Raw genomic sequence first — 22,431 nt, 5'->3', positions numbered from 1 at the left:
ATAAAGCAAGAATTTAACTATAAAACAGGTGTACTACAGGAGCCTAAATATGACATGAAAGCTAATTACCTTTTTCACTTAATTTAGCAATTATGAAATTTATTGACAAGAAAGGATAATAGGCATTTTCACACTTCTTCTAATTATAACTTAGCTAAAATGCACGCAGTAGCCTATGTAGCTCACTATTTGTCATGCAATTTTCAACGTGCATTTCATTCACCTGGGTTACTGGCACTAGATTAGTCTCTTCCGTTTCATTAGAGGTGTTAGTTAATAGCTTCATTAAGTTACACTGCAGTACAGGTATGCTTGCTTTTTGACAGATGATAGTACCAACAATACAGGTTCAGAGGAAAACAAAAATACTAGTTCCTTCCTACCTCTCACATAGAAATTTTCTTTTTTAATTTTCCCATCCATGAATCTCAGAATTACAGAATGGCTGAGGGTGGAAGGGGCCCCTGGAGACCATATGGTCCACCCTCTTTTCTCAAGGCAGGGTCACCTAGAGCAGACTGGGGGCCGTGTCCGGTCAGGTTTTGAGCACCTCCGAGGATGGAGCCTCCAGAATCCCCCTGGGCAACCTGTGCCAGGTCTCCCCTACAGTAAAAAAGTGTTTTCTTATGTGTAAGTGGAATGTTACTAAAGCTATATGGTTATGCTCCCACATTTTTCTGTTTTCCTGAAGTCGTATGCCAGTAGTAATACATGCATTAATACTCATTCACACACATATATAAAATTTTAACCAGAGTGTGTTAAGTTTTCAAGTTTGGTGATAAGAAACACAAATTAGGTTGATGCACATAAACCACTGGAGGGGGGGCAGTTGCCTGGTTTCCTAAGGAAATAAGGCCCCCATAGTTTGTCCCACAAGAACTCCTGAATCTCTTGGATTATTTTAATCAAATTTCACAAAGGTATCAAGGTCTTGAACACACCAGTTCCACATGCAGGTTTTGTGAAAACTGGCAGCTTAGTACTTGGAGGGGGTACGCATGTGACACGATGCCAGTCAGGGTCCCTACTGAAGTGACCTTTAGCTGTGGCTGTCCTCCCCTCCGCATCAGGCCAGGTTGCTTTCTAGGGGGTGACCGGTGGCCCCACCTTGCCTTGCCTGTGTTTCAGGTTGTCTGGATTCAAGTCAGCTGGAGCCGCTAGGCTGTGTTAGTTGCGTTAGCTCAGCCACAGCCCTAGGCTGTTACGCAGCATATTTGCTTAAGCGTACCGCAGTACTTGTGCGCTGTAACACATGCTGTCAGTTAGCCACGTACACAAGTTTTGTGATGCTCTGGAGTGTTCATCTTTGTGTTTTACAAATGCCTGTTCTCACTGTGCTAGCAAAGTGCTTGGTACTGCCCAAGTTTGATTCTCCTCTTCTTTCCTTGTAATGCATGTATCATGAGCGCCAGCTCTCATTTCGGGGAAATTAAGCCATGCTGTCGTTGAGCTCAGAAATAATGCTTACACTCAAAGCAATATACATGCTAAATTTCATTTTTTTTCTGTTTTTTAGTGTTCATTAAAAAAACCCAAACGTTTTAAGTCGCTGTCTGTAACAGAAGCCTTTTTCTTAATCTCTGTTGCAAAGGGGGACAGAGTTTTGCTGGCAGAATTTGAAGCACATCAGTAACGTTTCATATTTGAAACGTCTTGCAGCAACTCTTTCCATTACGTATCTCAAACAGCTAGGCTAAAAGTTGTTGGGAGGTTTTTTTGTTGTCGTTTGGCTGGTTGTTTTTACTTATTAGGGCTGGAAACAACTACTGTTGAATGGTTTTGGTAACTGATGTAGAAATAATAACTTCTGTAATGCAACTTCTGGGGGTTATTTATAGTCTCCAGAGTGATTTCACAGGGAGCCTCCTGAAGCAAAGAAGGGGCTGACAGGACTTGAGTTCCACAGGGACTATTCCTATACAGTCTCTCCACTCCACATTGTTTAGGGACAATGAGTTTTGGTAGGGACAATGAGTTTTGGTAAAAAAATAAAAAACGGGGGGGGGGGGGGAATAAATCAGTGAAATGGTCATGCTAAGGGCACTGTGATGATACTAGAAAACAGATTGCGTGGTTAAATGTTACCAAAGGGTTTATGTAAGAATTCTGGAGACATCTGTCTGTAGTGTTTTAAGAAAAATTGAGGTGAATTTACAAAAGAAATTAATTTCTTATGAGTATGAGTGCTTCCAAAGAGATGCACGCTTAAGTTTCTGACGCAGCTTTGAGATGCAGTCTTGATTGCGTGAGGGGACAAGATGTTCATCTCAATCTAAATATCAGAGTTTCAGAATAACTGTTTCCACAGCATTATACAGAAACAGGGAGGAACTGAGGTGGTCACAGTTGTCAAACTTGGCTCATAAGATGTTAATCTTGAATTTCTGTCTCTTCATTAATAGTCAACAAGCAAATGGGTTTTGGAACTGTGTTAATTTTAGGTTCATCTGAAGTAGAGGAGATGATTTTAAATGATGATTCTGGTAAATGTGGTAGGAAAGATTTGTAAGGAGGGTTTCCTCTAGATGAAGTTTCTAATGCATAGTCAACATGCCAGGGAATTAAGTAGTCCCTCATCTAAAAATGGAATAATGAAGGAAGAAAAAAACAGACCCCTAGAAACTGGCAAGAAGATATTGCTCAAACTTTAGTTTATCCCTGTTATGTAGTTATTGTCTGTGACCGTGCAAGTTTCTTAATGGACAGAGGTTTTAACAGCTCAAGCTCCTTTTAAAACAGTTTCAGAGGAGATGGCAGTGATGTTTGAGGGTTCATTAATTATTGGTCTTACTGGTGTTTGCACAGGCAGCTGAGATCATAAATGTCAGTCTGTCACTGTGATGGGTTCTTTACGAAAAGAAAAAAAACCCGAGTGCCTCAAAATCTGTCATCAAACCAGAGATTAAACAGATTCATCTCATTCTTGAAGCAAGCAGCAGCAGAGGAGGGCTCCTCTTTCTCTCCCAACTCTCCCTCTCACATTTTCTCAGCCCACGACTCTACTGGGCTTAGAGCTTCCCACCCTCTCCCCAAAATGCCATGAAAGAGCCATCGTGATTGTTAGTGAAGCCATGCGCATGCAGCCTGCAAACTTTCCCATGGCAGGAGAGTAAGAGAGTGGGATTCAGCTCTGACAGTTGTAACACCATTTATTTGGAAAATTTTGAGGGGAGAACATGAGTAATGAAGATGAGAACAGTGACAGTAAGGAACAAATGTGAGTTTCTGTCCAAGACATAACAGAATTTTTAAGAACACTACTCTGCTTGTTTCCAGACAAGCCTCCAGTTTCAGTCTTGCTCAGCTGAATTACTTCGTTCTCTCTTTTCAAATGGGAGTTTGATAGAGTCACCACAATTAGAAGAATCTCCATCATCAGATATAGATTAGAAGAATCCTTATTTCTTAACTCCGAACTAAAATTGTGATGGGAGAGTGTCAATGGCAGTTACTCTGCTGAGCAATTTCTTTGTGAAATTTTGGGGATGTCCCATCTCTATTGTTTTTCCTTAATTTTTACAGAAAAGTTTTATGATTTTTGACATCTGCAGGTAAAAGGAAAGCATTCTTTTTCTTTTTTTTTTTTCTTTCCCTTGGACTGGGTATTTGTTGGTTTAGGTGTAATGCTAAAATGCAAGTTGAGCGTGGAAAATGTTTTCTTAAAAGCAAAGCGAGAAGTAATTCTTGTTGCGCGAACCATCCTTCTAAGGGTGGTTAGACAGTGGCCACTGTCAGGCACTGGCTAAAAGAATCCTCTTCTCCATAGCCATTTCTGATTGTTTCATAGCTCACACTGGGAATTTAGTCCTGAGTCTAGTTGCAGCGCTTCACCCTGTTCCTAGGGTTTTTTTTTCTGCAGTCCAGGTAGTAAAGCTATGCATGACAATTTCCTTTTGCCATCAGATCTCTGAAGTTTAATGTTGCAAGATTCCAGGTGCTGGAGCATTTATTTTGTGTCCTCTATCGCTTGTGTCAGTACGTGGAAGGCAGCGTGATCTGGAAGAAATGCATGCAGGACTGAATCTAAAAGTTCTGATTTCTAATCTGTGCTTTCTCCTCGCTCTTTGTACTTGCCCATGAGAAGATGTAAACGTGTGTACTGTTGGTCTGTTTTCTAATGAGTATTAGCTTGTGCTCGCGTGTTCAAGGCGCTGTGCAGACAGTGATCAGATAGCTGGTACTGTCTCTGAGAGTCAGGCTAAGTTTACCTCAGTGTTAACACTGTTTAATTTACGGCAAAAAGATATGCGTTTTAAAAAATGAGATACCTAAATTTTCATTTCTGTCATATTAACCAACTTATGTTAATATTCAATTAGTCATTAGCAATTAAGAGGAAATGTATAATTAAATATTTTAATTATAGGACTTGGAGTAGCTATTTTTCTCATTAAGGCACATGGCTTCATTAACTGATTACACACTGGTTGACTCATGCACACGAATCCCTTATTTGGACTTTATTGTAAGCAGACCACTATGGTTTCCATTGGCTTAATTCAGAATGCCACATTCCCTTCTGAGAAGTACCAGAATGGCTTGTGTTTCCAGAAGCAAAGATGTGTGGGAGGTAGCTATTTCAAAATAGCAGGGTATCTGTTTCTCTGAGCAATGAATGAACTACAAATCCTGTATTTCCCCATCTTTGGCAACAAGGTGGGCTGGAACAGATTTCTACTGAACCCTGAGTCAGCCAGGTTACGGTACACAAGCAGCCTGTTGAAGGGTGCACCCTACGACATTCAAGGCTAGGCTCTTCTTCTAGGCACTCTGAAAACAAGTGTCTGCGTGATAGGACTGTTGCCTTGGAGTATGAGTCGGGATCCCTGCAGTCTGTTCAGAGGATCTTTTTCTTGGATCATCTTCTGCAGAGATTTAATTTAAGACAGGACTAGTTGTTCCATAACTGTATTAATTCATTATGCACTACTTTATTTTCCTTGTCAAGGCTCCTGCACAGCGAGGCGTGCAAAGGTGGAGTCTGTTACGCACTGAATGTTGGTTTAGGCCCAATAGATGTATCTTCTAAGGTGTAAGTTGTAATCTACGACATTGATCGAAAAGAAGGCTGTATTGAGGCACACATCAGATAAGTTTTTATTAAGCTGCAATAATTTTATCACCTGTATACTGTGCAGAAAGCAGCTGACTTTTCTATTAAATGTGAGATGTGGGGACTTCCTACTTACTAAAAAGCCAGGCGCATTTTCAGCATCTTAAGAGCAGTATGACAGAAATAAAGTAGACCCAAGTGAGCTAAGTTGTATACTCGTAATGGCTGTAATATTGGAGTCCAACAACTGGAAAAACACTGTGAGACAAGGTCTGAAACACAGGTAAGAAAAGTGGGTTAGTATATACTGCATGTGAGGAACCAGGGAAAGTTAATAGAGCATATCCCGGAGGGAGAAGCTAGCAGGTATTCCTAGTCTGACTTCATTAGATATTTGGTCAAGGAAGGGCATGATGTTGATAAGCAGTGGATGAGATAAGATCACTGAAATAACAAGGATATGGATAGTGTTTTAGCCATGGCAGTTCTCTTTTCCTGGCTAATCCAGGACAGCTAACACAAAGTAGACATGTTTTCCGTAAGCAAAGGACACCATGCAATGGAAACTTAAAATAAAGATAAAAACATGTTCGATAGGCTACTGTCCTGCCAAAAAGATACAGTTATCTTGTTATTTGTTGGATTAATGTCCTTTCAAAATGGATTTAACCGAACTAATGATTTTTTTTTTCCTTGATCACCATCTTGCACTAGAACGCTGACTGATTGCAGTAATGGCTTTCAGCAGTTACTCTCCTTGCAACACCTCTACAAACAATTTAATTTTTAGTACAGTTTGGATTAAATTCTATTAGCTTCTATAAAAAAGAAATACAGAACAGATTCCGCTATGCACAGGTTTGGGAAGGGAAAATGTCTTTTCTAGTCTGACCTGACTCAGATTGCAGAGCGGCAGATCTACTGAAATCCACTGCCTCTGACATGCCACAAAAATAAGGCTTGGGCTTCCCACGTTCCAGTCGGTAACGTGCATTTCATGTGCTACTCTAGAGCCCTGGTCAACATACTCTCCATTGTAAAAGAAAAAAAAAAGGCATTACGGTACCTGAAGTAACACTTTCCTGAACTTTAACTTCTTAAGGTTTTCCACACACTATTTTCTTATAAGCTGAAATTTATAAAGTTATTAATGCAAATAGTATTCTGATGAATTCTTTAAAAATGGCTGAGCACTTTGAATTTATAGCATGCATGTACAGGTTGGGCTTATTTTGTTTGGGTTTGTGCTATTGGTGTATACTAATTTACATTTAAATTATTATCCATGTGGAAAGAGAGGGAAGCACGGTATGGTGCTTCACGTACTGCCTTCAGTCATAAGAGATATAGTTTACATGCTGTGCCTTAAAGATCGCTCTCCTGCCTGGGGAGGAAATAGGTTGAACCCGTGTTCGGTTGTTTTTCATAAGCAGCCTACTTCAGTTAGTTTGTGCAGGGAGAATGAAGGAGGTGCGCAGGAGAAATTAAATGAGATGACAGATGAAGCCTGCAATTGTTTAGGATGGTGTACTCTACGTATCTGTCTATGACCCAGCCATGGCTGGAAGGAAGTTAATCAGTTCATTTTCTATTCAGTGTTGCCAGCAGGAGGGGTTCTTACAGGGAACAAAGATAATTTGTCCTTTACTTGATGCTCATTTTGATTGTTAAGAAAATGTGTATATGCAATAGAATGGAAAGTATCACGCTGCTTGGTGGTGACCCCAGTTGAAAGCAATATACCTTCAATCTGCCAAAGGGATGCCTCAGCAAGGAAGTTCTAATATTTTTCCTAAAATATTTGTTGTGAATACAACAGATTCACAGTCGGAGAGTGAGGCTTCTCCTGTGAAACGGCCACGGCTACTGGATGACAGTAATGACAGGCCTGAAGAAACCAGTCGATCCAAACAGAAGAGTAGACGCCGATGCTTCCAGTGCCAAACAAAACTGGAGCTAGTACAGCAGGAACTGGGATCGTGTCGCTGTGGTGAGTACTGTTTGTCAGTAGCGTCCAGCTTTCTAACGCAGCCGTGCTCGGATCCATATCAGAGGTGGAAATGCAGAGAACACTTGCATTTTGTATCTTTCAAAGATACTTTAAACAGAAGGTATAGCTTCTACTGGTAGCAAAAAGTTATAATTAGTTCCTGTCTCATTTCCCCTTTAAAACTTTGGCCTTGATGTACTGCCTCGTCTCAAGAGATCTCAGATGTTAATGAATTTAGCTTCAGAACTCCCTGTAAGGCGGGAGAGCGTCATAGCCACTTGACAGGAGAAGAAACACAAAGCACATCAGTAAATATGCAAAGATGACAAGGTTTTTATGGAGCTTAAAGGAACATAGGTCAGCATCTACATTCTGCATTTTATAATTACATTATTATTAAAAATTTAAAACCAAAAAAACCTCTAACTGAAAATGTTTTCATTCTCAGAGTTAGCTGTTTTGGGGGGAAGACTTGTTCACCATATGCTTAAAATCATCCAACCTGGTGCTTCCGAAGTTGATGGCACTGTTCAGCTAATTGAATTGAGGATGATAATCTCATGCAGACAGCTAATTTGGGGTTTCATATTACATGCAAATAATCTTTCTCAAATAATAATTAATGTGACTGGATTCCAGAGGAGATGCTCTCTCCTTCATGGAAGAATTGTGTTCATAACTGGTTTAAATGTGCTCATCAGACCCAGTGATAATGCACATGGTAGTTTTACCTGCTGATTATTTTTTCATGTAATCATGTATTGAAAGCTTACACTTGCGCTCTCTGACCATGCTTGTATTGATACATTTGGAGAAGTTTTAGTTACTTTATTGTGTCTCAGCAGGGGGATAATTTCCAAAGGACTTGCATAGACGATAGGTGCAATTCACATTGCACACGTGAAATGTCGAACATTGTATTAAAATGTTTTCTGGATAGAAGGCATGTCCTTCTGAGCAGCAGTGGGGAGAGAAAAGATTGGCTAAGCTAGTTACAAAGACCCAGTTAATGAATTCTGTATTGAATACCTAATATCAAGTGAAGAGAAGCGATAGAAAGCTGCAAAAATTCCATGTTATCCTTTCTTCTTTTCTTCAGCGTCTGTCTGTCTTCAACCTTTAGAGATTACTGTTGTGTTGTGCTCTTTTGGACGTGAGACAGGCTTTGTTTCAGATATCGGAGCACTGCTGTAGAAGTAGCATACGTTATCTGTGAAGCCACCAAACATGAAATGAAAAGCTGTAATGTTGAAATTCTTGTTACAGAAATCATGTGTCTGGATACTTTGAAGTATCCAGTAAGATTTTTATCAAACTGAAGAAATGCAGCGCTATCGATGACACAGTTTGGTATGGCTCTTTCTGCTCAGCATGGTAGAGGCAGGAGTTTCTGCTCCTGGTCTGCTGCTGTCACCTATCAAATGACTGAGGCTGCTCACAGGTACCTGACTGAAATAGAAGAACCCTCCCTAATATTGGGAGCAAGAGAGTTTTACAAGTTTGGGGAGAACTGGAGAAAAGATGAGTTAGCAATTATGTTTTATCATTAATCTTTCCTGCATTCTGCAAAATTGGAGCCATGTAAGAGCAATGAAGTTGAAAGCAAGTTTTTAAAAGTCCTTCCATTGATTAGTAATGTTTTTAAAATTATAAAATAACACCTGCCTTTTTTTGTAAACTGGATGACATACATCTAGTTGGTTCCTCTCAAGTTTTCTTGAAGTAGTTCCATAATTCAACATAGTTGCAATATAAATGTTGTAGGAATATTCTTTAAATTGTTTCTACTGGATATATACAGCTTTAGGGAAATACTTCTGTTAAAGTTCATAAAATGTGTTAATAAAACATGAATATGAAACAAAAAAATTCTGAGTTCCTCAGCAATAAGTGAGGAAATGAAAACTTGCATTCCTACATTACGTATTACATCCTGTATAGTTTAACGGATGTATAATAAACACTTATATTCCACACATTTAATGAGAGAAGTGGGAGGCAGGAGTCTTTCCTGGACGAGCCCCCTGTTTAGCCTGCAGAAAAGGAGGCTGAGGGGAGACCTCATCGCTCTCTACAACTACCTGAAAGGAGGTTGTAGCGAGGTGGGTGTCGGTCTCTTCTCCCAAGTAACAAGCGATAAAACATTGGAACAGGCTGCCCAGGGAAGTGGTGGAGTCCCCATCCCTGGAAGTATTTAAAAGACGAGTAGATGAGGCGCTTAGGGACATGGTTTAGTGGACATGGTGGTGTTGGGCCGACGGTTGGACTCGATGATCTTAGAGGTCTTTTCCAACCTCAATGATTCTATTCTATTCTATGTTTACAACACAGCTGAAAAGACTGGAGATCTTTGGTTTACCTGTGCAGCTATAATGTTTCATTACTACTGTATTCAGTACTTGTGTTGTCTATAATGAAATGCTCTCATGTGATGTGAAAGTAGGCGTTCCCTGCACTACTTACTTTTAATAGTAATATTAGTAAGAAGCAAACAAAATCCTACCACTGAGCAACGCAGGTCATCTCAGCTTCACATCACCTAAACTGCTTTACCAATACTTATCAGCAAGTAGCTTTTGTCATTTTTAAGGAAGCTGCCTTAGAAACCGTTCTCACTAGCTTTGCCCTATCTGTAAAATTAGGTTGCTTTAGGTCATGAATGACAAGCCAGATCAAAAACCCTGGGGAAGGGGTGATGGGAAATGGGACAGAAAAATATGTTAAAATTCTCATTCACTTAAAATGTTTTCTAAATCTGTATATGATCAGGTTATCCTTTTAGTCATAATGTGAAGCACAGGTAATGATGCGTGTTTAACTGGAAGTGTTGGAAATGTAACCAACTGGTGTAAAATAAGCATGTATTTTCTTCAAAAGTAATGATCACGGTAGAACATTGTTTGATCTGGACTTTGACCACTGCTATTAAATTCTTGGCATCTTAATCCTTAACAATCCTTAAGCAATGGGAAAAAACCTTAATGTTAAACATTGAAAGAAATTCTGATAGTCAGAATCAATAAAAAGGCAGACACGATCTTTAGAGAGACAAATCTGTGTGTTTGCTTGGATATAAGGAAAAAGGATTAACCACATAAATACTATGTTGTTCCAAAGCTGTGTCTGAAACACTGTTGTTAAAATCCAAATTAACTCTTTGTAAGACTCCACGGAACAGCAATTTTATTGTTTGCTGTGACACATCTTCTTGTCCTAATGTTAAAAGTACTGGAAATCATCGCCTTTTTTGCCGATGTGTCCTGGTGATTCTTCCAGTGAGATTTTTAGTGAGACACAGGGGAAAGAAAAATCTATACATACTGGACAATGTTTTAATATACCTGCAGATATTAATCTAGCGTAAGTGGGACTTGTCCAGCGGGGCACAACCTTTCTAAAAGGGGACAGAGAGAGTGGGCTGCTGCTTTACACCAAATTCAGAGATCCTTGGGAAACTGCTGTATTGGCTCTACTGCCTCCTCTAAAACCTGTCCAGAGAGAGGTGATGCTGCTGAGCTCGTTCCCTTGACACACTACATGGACTTTTCGACAGATATGACAGTGCTGCAGGGCTTTGCCATGAAGAAAAACAATTCACTACTAAGGGAGTTCCAGTAAGGGTTCTTCAAATTCAAACACAACGTTTTTCAGCTGTAGAAAGATTTATTTATTTTCATACACGCATACTCTCAAAATCTTTTTTCATTCTGCTTCCACTCTGTACAAGTTATTAACTGCTGACAAGAAATTCACATCTCATAAATAATGCTTAAGAGCCATTGCTATATGAATCGAATGTGTTATGAATTGTGATGGGCCTTTTTGTAGCGTTCTGTGCCTGGAGCAGGAAGAACAGAGGATGTCATTTTCATTAATTTCTAATGAGGTGCCAATTAAAGGCAAGGAAGGAACTCAGAAGGGAAGAGTCACAGAGCTCCCCTGAATCCTGTACCCTGGGGCTGTCAAACGAGCGTGCTTGCCAAGCCTCCTCTGAAAGTGCCAGTAAATTACAAACTCATCTAGAGCACACACAGACAAATTCGGCTTCACTTTGATCTTCAAAAGAGCAATTTGTAAGACTAGTTCTGAGCCTTTTCACACAGCGAACTGGGAGAAGTGATAGGAATTGTTAATTGCTGATGTATTTTGCGAGCTTCAATGAGAAAGGGAAATTTTAAAATGAGTTCTCATTTTGTGCCTCTCTGACTGGATAACCTTTAAATCAACGCTACTAGAACAAAACCAGCTTCCTATGAAACGTTTCTAGATGACAGTTACACTAGGCATGTTTTCCAGACAGCGATGTTCTCTAGTTCTGGGTGGGCCTTTCAATAGTTTAGCGTATTCTGATGGATAACGATTGTATTGAAATAAGGTATTTATTTAATATTTTATATATTTTATTTAATACTAGGCAGTTTTATCATCAGATAAATCAGAATTACAGGAATTGTATTCTTCAAGTTACATTCTATTACAGCATTTCTGCTGGAAGTGTAAGCAGTGCAAAATGAATCGCCTGTGATTCTTGATCTGAAAATTAAGTTGTCAGTTCAGTGATGTGATAAGCAGGTGGTTACCACAGACTTGCTTTAAAACTAGGGGCAGAGAATTTGTGAGTTAAAGTAGCTATGTAACACAGAGTTCTGGAAATGTATTTTAGAAAAAGACAGGTTGATTATTTGCAAATTACGCTATAAATTTATGGGCCTTGTCTTAGTTACTTGACTAGATGTATATTGCTACTAAATAAAGTTGTGTACACTTTTAAAAGATACTGAGCTGTGAACTTCTAAGCCATAGAAATTATTTGCACAGAAAGCATACCTTAATTTTATGGCAGAGGTTTAGTATTTTACAGCAAAAATTAGTTCTGGTGTCACTTGTTGTGTAAACCCAACGCACAGAAATCTGTAGTGGTCTTTAATATTGTTGGAATTGCATAAGTTGGACGAGGATATTCTAGATGATCAGTAAAGGAATTTCACATCTGTCACATTAGATCCGGTCCTAGTCAGCAATCGAAGAAAAACTAGTACAGTGTGCCAGCTCTTCAGCAGCTTTTGTGTAGAAGAGTTTGCTATTTGTAGGCCACATCCTAATGGACACATCTGTAGCTCAGGCTCCACCTGTCCAGAACTCTTGGCAATGGGGTGGCCAAGATAAAAGGCCCTGGAAAGTAAGCTGAGCTTTAGCTTCCAGTAGCAGTGCCGTAGACACGTTGCCGATTTGTTTGAGTGCTTCTCGGGTAGGAATCTCAAGTTTTTTGTGTTCTTTGGCCAGAGTAGATGCTTAATAGGATGGGAAGATGTTGAAACCTTCCAGTTTGATCAGACTGTATTAAAAAATAACTGCTCAGTTGTGGTGCAATCTGATCAAACAGTTGTTAACAGTATTTCTTGCCTGCATGGACAGAAAATATTTTCTTGGAGTCTTACTGGCCTAGGTTGTGCTGTAAGAAGTTATAATTTCCCAGAGTGCGGACAGACTTGAACATTTATGTATTCATCACTGCTCTTGATGGAGACTCTGCAGTAACTACTAACCTCGGGCATGGGTGAAGGCAAAACCTGTTGTTTTGCAATTTTTATTTGTGAGATGTTGGCAAGTATTGATGTTTGTCTGCTTCTTGATTTGAAGGGATGCACATTCACAAGTGGCCTCTACAGCGGGAAGACTTTTGAGTCAGGAAACAGCAGTCTGACTTTGCCAGTTAGCCAGAGTATTGCTTCGCTGTGCTGAACGTGTGGAATGAGGGCACAGCACGTTGTTGGAGCACACCACAGACTGCACCTTTATAAGGGCATCACTTTCCTTCCTATGGAAGGAACTTTACGTGGATATAACTTCATCCACATAGATCACTGTCCGCTGCTCGTTGTGACTGAGATCTAACTACTACAGCACGTCTCCAGAAAGAGGACCCAGATTTTAGTCCTTTCAGTGTACAACGTGCTGGGCTTGTCGGAGATGGTGCTGAATGTGACTTTAATGCAAACTGGATAAATGCCATGTTAATTTTTTATTAGAAGTTGGTGAAATGCCTCCTCAAGATGTGATCAAAGTGAGTAAGATTGTCTTGATAAAATGGTTTCTAGTTCTAACAAGTTTAATAGCAAGCTGCTTGCTACAGCTTAGCAACACAGAAAATCAACGTGTCTGAATAGCTGATAACCCAATTTGTACCCGACTACTTTGTGGCTTGTTTCTCATAAGGTTAATGCATAAAACCACTTAAGATTCTGCAGTTTTTGCTTAGATTAGAGGAGGGGATGGGAAGAATGGAAAATAAAGAAAAGAGGCCACAGTAGTACAAGATGTACATGTTGCATAGTACAGTTGGCTTGAGTTCATTCATCTAGGAAAATGAAAGAAAGATAAAAGAGAAGCTAAACTGTGAAAGAGTATAAAATAGGGAGGTAAAGCAACAAACCAAGTATTTGAGTAATCTTAAGATTACTTGCCTAGAGGTAAAAAAAACCCATGTAAATGAATGTTTAACTACATTGATTGAAAACAAACAAAAAATAGGGGCAGTGGGACAGGCAGTTATAAATGCCTATTAAGTAGATGAAAGGAATCATTGGCAGAAACAGAAGTACTCTGCTTAATTATTAAAATAAGAGAAAAAGACTTATTTAAGACAGCTCATCAAAAAACGTGTGTCCAAAAAAATGCATGTTGAGTCTTCAGGTTAATTTCTCTACAGGTGTCAGTGCACCACATTCCTTTCTATGTGAACAGTGATCATGAGGGTAGTTACTCATGGGAACAAAATTACAAATTTGAGAAGTCATTTGAAAAAAGTAGCTCAAAGGAAAGCTGACCTTAAGGTGATGAGGGAATAAACCCATAGGGAACACATTTATCTTGCACTAGAACAACGTTAAACTGGCATTATATCTCTTACAAAATATCCTACATCCTAAACCGTTTCCTGACTTTAGTGTGGTGCATTCTAAAGATAATTTGGTGCTTGCCAAATTATAAAAAAATATATATTAAAAAAGTATTAACAATGGAAAGGAGTTTAAAACATTAATGAGTAAATGTAGAGTAAAGGAGATCCAACTACCATGAGAAAGCATTATAAACAAGTTGTAAAAATCTGTAATCTTGGCAGGGACAGGAACAAAACTTTTTAAAAATATTTGGCAAACATACCTTCTAAACTTTTTCAGAAACTTGTCTCATATTATGTGTATATATATGCAGGTGTATATATATACACACACAAACACATAAGCATAGTTAATAAGTATAAAAAAGAGAGTTCTGGTATGTTACTATGATTATTTTTCCACATCCCTGCTTTTAATTTAGTTCTGTATAGATCTGTGATAACCTGGTGGAATTCTTTTCTTGGGATTATTTAAAAGTGTCTGTTGGTTTACTTCTGTTTTGGTCTTCCACTAAGCAGAGGGGTAAGAGGAAGAAAAGAACAGACTCGTATCAAGCACTGAGCATTTCTGTCAGCCATCAGACACAAAATGTGTCCACACAGAAGAGATGTACCTTTTTTACAGATACTGTGGCAGCAAGTCTCACAATGATTCAGTAATAAAACAGGTGGAAGAAAAACAGCTGCAGATTCTTAACTTGTATAACAGAGCTGCTCGGTCATAAACATAGGAGATGAGGCACTTGTTTGGATTGTGCCAGAATAAATTTGGAATTATTTGATTTACTCAGTTCATTTAGAAATTATCTTCAAAAGGACAGGCAGAAAGAAACAAACTTGAATAGATAAGCAAAAACAAACAAACAAAAGCTCTGACAACTTTTTCATCTTTGTACAAAGCGGTCCAACACATACTGAAACTAATGTTTGTCTTGAAACTTGGTAAAATATTGAATCATGGTTCCATTTCCATGGAACCTTTTTCTGTGGAGAAGAATTTGTAATGGCACTGGTAAATTCACTTTCTAGAGGGATAAGGTTTATCTGGTACAAACCAAAATGGCTTCAGGATATGATTATGTATTGGTATAACAGATGTACTTCCATTGATTAAAATTAAATATGCACACTGCTTCTGGAGATTATGAGTCAACCAGTTCAATAAGAAGTATTAAAGGAAAAATAAATCTTATTAGTAACTGGTTATGTACTGTAATTCTGGCAAGTCTTCCTGCCAGGCCCGAAGACGTACCGTATTCAGCTGTCTTCTGTTGACTGTTCTCCTAAGATAGTTGCTCCCAGAATAGTACTTTTGCCTCAGCCATTCCAGTAATGCCTAGCATCTTAGCTTACATTGCTGCAAGTATTTTAAAAAAAAAAAAAAAAAAAGAGAGAGAGAAAAACTGTTGAAGTTTGAATTCAAACTCAAAGGGTTTTTTTGTTTTGTTTTACTTTATGAAAATGTTATCCCAAGACTGTAATTTAATTGATAGGGAATAGGAGCTGTTAACTAACATTGGTGTCTCCGAGTAATATGTATTTGGAAAATACTAGAAATTAAACAGTTAAAGGCAGTTGACTAATTGGTGTATCATGGGTTCCAAGGATAGGACCCAGAAAAACACTTCAGTGTCTAGGCTTTAGAAAAGCTGTCCACAGCTTTAAAAGTGTAAATGGAGTTCATGGTCTGCTTATAATTAGGAATCATGAAATACAGTTTGAAGAGGCTCTAGTATATTCCCCCAGCTTGTTCAACTAATGTGGGTTTCTTACAGCATGTGCTGATTCTGATTTCTTCCACCGTGCTACCTAAAGTTCTGCAACAGGTGACTCTCTTGATTTAGTGATGTATACTGAGCCTTTTAGTTACCTTCCTATAGCCCCAATCAATACAGGTAATTGAAATGGGTCAGTCGGTCTCCTAAGTCCTCGAGTTCTCCTTAAATAAAACAAGTTAGCATGTTCCTTTTAAAAACAAAACAAAAAAAGGTTTTATTTTGAAACTACTGAGTAGTAAGTCCTTCAGTATATAACCTTCAGGTGGTTTTTGCAGGGATACTACGGTATGAGGAAAAAACTAAGCATTTTGTTGGTGTGCCATATTAGGTCTCTTCTTCCATACATACCTGTACTGTGGTTACAGAAGAAAGAAGCATATGCATAAAGTAAAAGAAGATGCAATTTTTAATTGTCCTGTATGCACAAGAGACACACGGCCTAGTGAACCTGAACATAAAAATGTAGCTGAGACTATCTTATTTCTAATTCCATCTCTTTCAATACCTTTAGGGAAGTAATTTGCTCAGTCTTCGAGTCATTTTTTTTTTTTTTTTCTTCTCAGAAAAATGAAGATAATAGCCACCTGCCAGATGTTAAAGGAAACATTTTTGAAGGTTAAAGTGCTCTACCTTTTCTAATAATTCTTTATTTACAGTGTTCTTATTTATTCAGAGTCTCATAGGCACAGGTTGTAGCTTCACCAGGACTGTGCACTTCGAAAGCTTCTGCTGACTGGCAGGAGGCTGCTGCAGCCTGTTCTCAAAAGGAAAGATACGGCCTAGAAAGTGTCCCCCCAAAGTGAATCAAACATATTTGTCCATATGTTAACAAATAGCTATGCACATAACTACTGATTTTACTAATGTGCTTGATATTTGAAGTATACACAGAAGGCCCAAAAATATCCTATAATCTTCTGACAAATCCTGAAGCAACGTTACCAGCTAGTTCAGCTGACCATGAAGTAAGGCTTAGGTAGGTAGAAATGATGCCCAGTGAATTTTGTTGGTGAAAGTCTAAATTCTTCATAGGAAGAAGTGGGGAAAAAAACATCACACCAATTGCTCCATCAGAACTGGGAGGAGAAAAAGGATATTGAAAGCAATTGTCAAAATTTGCCTTGAAAAGTCAGGATTCTTTCCAGGAACTAGAGGGTTTTTTCCCCTACAAACTAAATAAATAAAGTATTACCTAAAGGAAAATGCCACCTGTGGTCTTAAATTCCATATCTAAGGTATAAGAAAGTGTTAAAGCTAGGTACTGGGACTTGAGACTACCTGGTTCTCCGCTGGAGTTCTCTACTAGGTTGCTGTGGGTCTTCTAAGGAAATGGCATAAAGATCAGCGTGCATCAGTTTTCACAAAAGTTAAAACAATAATATTAGCCTGTGTCAGGGGCTTTTGATATTAAGTACGTCTGGCCTTGGAGGAAAGTTTCAGGAGCTCAAAAACTGTATTTATGGATATTCTAATTGCTAAGGTATAGTATTTTCTTCAGTAGGTTTTTAAAAGTAAAACATTTATTTAACTGTTATCTTTATATGTATTGAAATGAAAAAGTTTACCTGCAGAGGTGTTCACAGCCGTTCAATGTTCCTGAGTTGCTGAAAGTTGCTCAAATCTGTGCATAAGTGGTGTACAGGGGGTCCTGCCATATTCTGAACAAGCAGGAGCAGGGAATGTTGTGTAAGTCTTTGCACCCAAAAAAAAGGGGAAGGGTGGAAGTGCACATCACTCCAAGCATTTGTTTTCCCTTATGGCATAGAGCTTCTGAATGGAGCTCTGTTTCCCTTTGGTTAGAAGAAGAATTACTCTTGACATAGATAGCAAGAAGCTCCAGGAATAGACGAGTTGCATGGAGCAGGATGCGTAATCTAAGAGACCCTGGACATAAGGTGTAAATAGGGGCTAAAGACATAAAATAAATTTCATTTAGGTTTAAAAGAAATAGAGCTGCTTCTCTCCAGTGATTTGGCCAGCAAGTCTAGTTGTTGTCAGACTGTGGATCAATATGGTGCAGCTCTAGAAAGCTATTTAAACCCAAGGCATAAATAATATAATTCGTGAAATATACTGAAAGTCAAACCTGGAATCATATTGAGCATGTGATAATTTGAAGTCAAAATACATGGCGGATCCAGGAGAACAGTTAGAATTAATACAACACGTACAGTATGTTAGTATAGACCCTTTCTTTATCCATTCCAGTTCTTTATTAGTAGCCTTATCTTTCCTGCATTTTCATTGGGCTAAACAAAACGATACACATACATTATTGAATCACTCGGTATTGCTTGCTATTTTAATTAAATTACTGGGTACACTTTGGCTTTTAATTAAATCCTCAGCTTCTGGGAGAAGTGTACCGGCTCAGGTGGGCTTGGTGTAGAGAGAATTCTAGAAGTATTAATACTCATCTAGCTCTTTTGAAAATGTCAAACACTCTGCACCAAGGCCCTGCATTGATTCTAGGATAGCTGTCATCCACCTGCCCTTTCTCAGGAGGGATGATACAATATATCGTATGATATATCATTATATCAAATAAATACTTCTTTATATGCTGGTATAGCCTATGGAAAATCTTACGAGAGTACTACCGTTTGCAGTAGTGTTACCTGTTATTATGGTTTACCTCTATTAGCTGTCTGCTTTTGGACACTAGGATGCCTTTTTAGCATAATTTTGCTTTTTTTACTGCATATCCTGTTCTTTGGATTCATTCTCCCACATCCTACAGGATATCACCTTGTGAAACTAGGAATGATATGGGAGATGCAGTGTTGTTTCAGTGTGTTCTCGGCCCTGCAAACATGGCAGTGAACGTTCCTTTTACAAGTATAGCGGTGATATTAATTCCTCCTGAATATATCATTGCAAGATCACACGATTATTCAAAAAAGCAAACTCTCTTCACCTACCTAGAGTCTAAACTTTTAATTTTGAACTTAGCTTTTCCTCTCCCTCAAGTCAGTCATACATTGGTGTTGACTGTCTGGCACCACTGTTGATGCTGCAAGTTCTTGGGAGCAAAATGGTTCCTTTGCAAATTCTCTTGTTAAATTAAACTTTAACCGTTTTGCCTTTGTGCTTCAACAATTGTGCAAGTCTTTTGGAGAAAAATGTTTCTTTCCGTTATATTGAGAAAATACGTGACAAATTAAAATGCTAATTTCTGTGAAGTTGTATCTGTCACCATAGATGAACTGGGATCATACCCCAGTTCTATAGACGTTTCACAGCAGTGGTAACCCACCATTTGTGCTAGCTGGTAAGTCAACTTGTGGGGTCACAGCTACTGCTTGTGCCTGACTGCTGTGGATTGCAACTTAGACAAAAAATTGAGGACAGTGTATAAGGTTGGAAGGGGAGCCTACAGATGAAATGTAGGTCAGTGACTTCTGAGGTATAAAGCAGTTTAGAAATGAGTATTGCATGCTGTATCCGTGGGAGTAATCACGTACCGAAGTTGCTCCATTAGACTGTCTCCGATAGATGGTGGCCTTAACTCGTGAATCCATAGTGGGGTGAAGAAGTTGTGATGTAAAAGCAGTTACTCTAATGTGCCTGCGTCCTGTAGAGCAAGGAAAATATTTGGTCCAAACCAAAAGACTTAACCACCGTTATTTTGTGGTACGTGGCGGAACTGAGATATGGTCCTGACTGAGACCTGCAGTATTTAGGAAGACCTGACCCACAGCAAACTTTTTTTTAATTGCAGTTTACTATTGCAAAGCAGGTATGCTGTATTTATCACTTGGATTCATTGAGGATTCTTTGAAATTCAGAAATAATTTCCTGAAAACTTCAGTTCTGTTCCTGAAGATGCTCCCTACTTCTGTGGACTTGGCATCCACTAGAGCAAAAGCAGGACTTGAATCTAGGAGAGTGCCATATCTTAATTTTTCCCACTCCAAATACAGTGTCTTCAAAGAAACAGGAGGAAACTGTTTCTTTTGAGCTCTTCTTAGTTCCAAAGTCAAGGAGTAGAATACTATCTTATGTAGAACCTCCTTAAGAATTGTTGATTCAAAAAAAACCTTAAAAAATCAGCATGTGCTCTGTCCTCAAGTGATATAAATTCTCTGTTCAAAATTTGTGTCACATTTAATGTAGGAAAAAATAGTTTGAAAGCTTTCTGTGCAAGTAGTAAGATAAATAGGAAAGTGAATTTGAAATTAGCACAAATTGGGATAAAAGGTAGTTTGTTTGCAGAGTCTCCACAGTGCAAAACTGCATCTCCTGCGTGCTCCCTAAAGCAGCTTCCCAGGCTTACGATCTTCAAGAAAATAGACAGAAGACGCTTTGAAACACAGGTTTTACGTGACTAAACTTGGAAATACAAAGTCTTTGCCTTGCAGTCTAAAGAATTCTTGCAGAATCTTTAACCGTACCTGTCCAGTGGCTGTTACAGGATTAAGGTGACGTCATCTTTCTTTTGTATACAATTTCTTCCATTCATTTCCTGGGCAGTTTTTTTCACTAATAGCTTTTTTGTCTCTCATGCATGCTCATACATATTGCTTTACCCTCTTTGTGGTAGACGGCAAAATAGAGCAAGAAAGGGAGGGAAAAAAAAAAATCTTTGTTCCCTCTTTTCTCCCGAGCGTAAACCCAGTAGTGGAAATACAAAATGAATCTGCAGCATCTCATAAGCACCCTGAGTCTCAGACATAAAATTTTATGTAGCATCACAGATGTCATGGAGCTGTGTGCTTCTAGCATGAAACCTGAGATTATGGCTGACTTAAGAGCAGGATGGAAGTCCCAAGTGCACATCAGTCCTGGGGACGGATTGGCAGATTAAAAGAAACTTTCTAAGGTGTCTTATACCACCTCTTTTCTTTTCCTCTTTTTGATTCAATTATTGATCATTTTGGTAGTCATGAGTAAGTATAGACAATCTATATAAAGAAGAAAATATTGAAAGGCAAGTTGCAGTGACCATAGCAAATGGTTAGAAAAAGAAATTAATAAGATAAGTTATGTACACATCTTCCTACTCTGTTTCCTGAATGTTTTGCAGCTGTGCTGTTTGTGAGGGAACGTGGAACTGAAATGCCTTGAGAGGGCAATTTTTAAGATACTGTGCATCAATATTTAGAGACTTCTAACTTTGGGCACTTAGAGGTTAACACTCTTCTTGGAGTGGAAATGATAGAAAGGACTGCCTCAAGCTATGTTTTGCAGAGTTTTAATAAATACATCTATTTGGTTAAAAAGCTTCACCATGATGTGGCTTACTCTCCTTTCCCCGTGGGAAGGAATGACAAGATTCCTAGCCAAGTTATTCTGAACTACTTAGCACTTAATCAAAGTCCAAGACATCTTGCAAAGCTGGGAAAGGGAAATGAGAGAATAGTTTAGCTCACTTATTTCCAAAAGCTTGTTGTTAGCTTGTTGGGATTTGGTTTGGTTTGGTTTTATAGAAAATGTCAGTAAAACTCAATGTTCCTTGAGTTGTGTAACGAAATCTGACAATGCCAATGTAGAGCATTCCCCACAGAAGAGAGGGAAGAGATAATTAGAGTATATGCAAGAATGGAGCTGTCTAGAAGGAGAATAATACAAGATATCAGCAGACTAGAGTATTTTTATACTGTAAAATAGCAGTGCATACAAGCGGCACTGGAAGTTTTGCTAGGCTGGACTATAGGACACTTTTACTTCCTTCCATTGCTGGATGTTCTTTTTGAACAATCTCCAAAATATTAGGGGAACAAGCTAGATTATATTGAAATCCAGAGAGCAAGTGTCTTCTGAGGTACTCAATGCACAGGTCTTTAGGATCTTGGCTTTGTATCTTGGTAGCTATTTGTTCTACTCCTACATTTATTTCTTACCTATTCCATGTCTTGAAAAAAGAAAAAAAAGATTTCCCTCCCACACTTTTTTAAATAGCTTTATTGTTAGTATCATTTACAACACATTAAGTCATCTTTCCAGTTGGAAGGGATGGGGGAGATGCATAATTGTTGTTCTGGGGATTACCAGACTCTTTTGGGGAATGATGTCCAATTATTCTGAACAGTGCTGCAGCAGCATGTATCGCTGCATGAGCTAATCTTCTCTGCTGGTTAATCTGCCTGGTTTTGTTGTGTTGTATGATATCCTGTAGATATGGTCACCTTTTAAAGACATGTTAAAATCTGTTCTTGCACAGAAATCTGTGTATAGACTCACACATACCTTGTTAGATAATACACCTTTGGTAGAGAATTTTTGCAGCACCTTCATCTCTTAAGGTTACAAGGTATTTTTAAGTTCTGTTTGACCCTCCTGTTGATTAGAATTTCAAATTAGCAAGAAAGGTAAAATTTCTTGGGAAGCACGTGAAGAAGCGAAAGCATACAGCATAGAATTCTGCACAGGAATAAGTCTACGCCATTGTTAAGACTACTTTTGAATAGGCTTTGTATAGGGGATCTATACAAACACAAGTTGTTTATTAAATAAAATTTGGAAATGGCCACAAATTCTGGCAGTTTTGAACTTCTGCCTTTTGACTTGGGAATGAAAATGATAAATAACAGTACTAGTGGGCAGGTAAGATGATTTTGAAGTGTAAGAAGCTCTGATTTTGTATGGTAATTGTGGCAGCATGCAACTACTTTTAGGTAATACACATCAAGATGTTTCAAATAGGGACACTTTTAAATGTTTTTAAGCCATTTTGTAAGTGTGTAAGCTGATCAATATTTAATAA

General features: G+C 38.6%; 1 protein-coding gene across 2 annotated transcripts in view; it reads left to right on the top strand.

The window, feature by feature from the left end:
• ZFAND3 (zinc finger AN1-type containing 3) overlaps positions 1 to 22,431 on the top strand; it is a 143,162-nt gene that overhangs the window by 107,827 nt on the left and 12,904 nt on the right. For both annotated transcript variants that reach the window (XM_009283747.2, XM_009283746.1), the window contains exon 6: positions 6,876 to 7,046. In XM_009283747.2, coding sequence (XP_009282022.1) covers positions 6,876 to 7,046 — 171 coding nt within the window. The remainder of the gene's footprint in view (positions 1 to 6,875; positions 7,047 to 22,431) is intronic.

This window comes from Aptenodytes forsteri, unplaced genomic scaffold (genome assembly GCF_000699145.1).
Source record: "Aptenodytes forsteri isolate BGI_AS27 unplaced genomic scaffold, ASM69914v1 Scaffold309, whole genome shotgun sequence".
NCBI classification, from domain to species: Eukaryota; Metazoa; Chordata; class Aves; order Sphenisciformes; family Spheniscidae; genus Aptenodytes; species Aptenodytes forsteri.
This window is presented reverse-complemented; position numbering and strand designations above follow the sequence as displayed.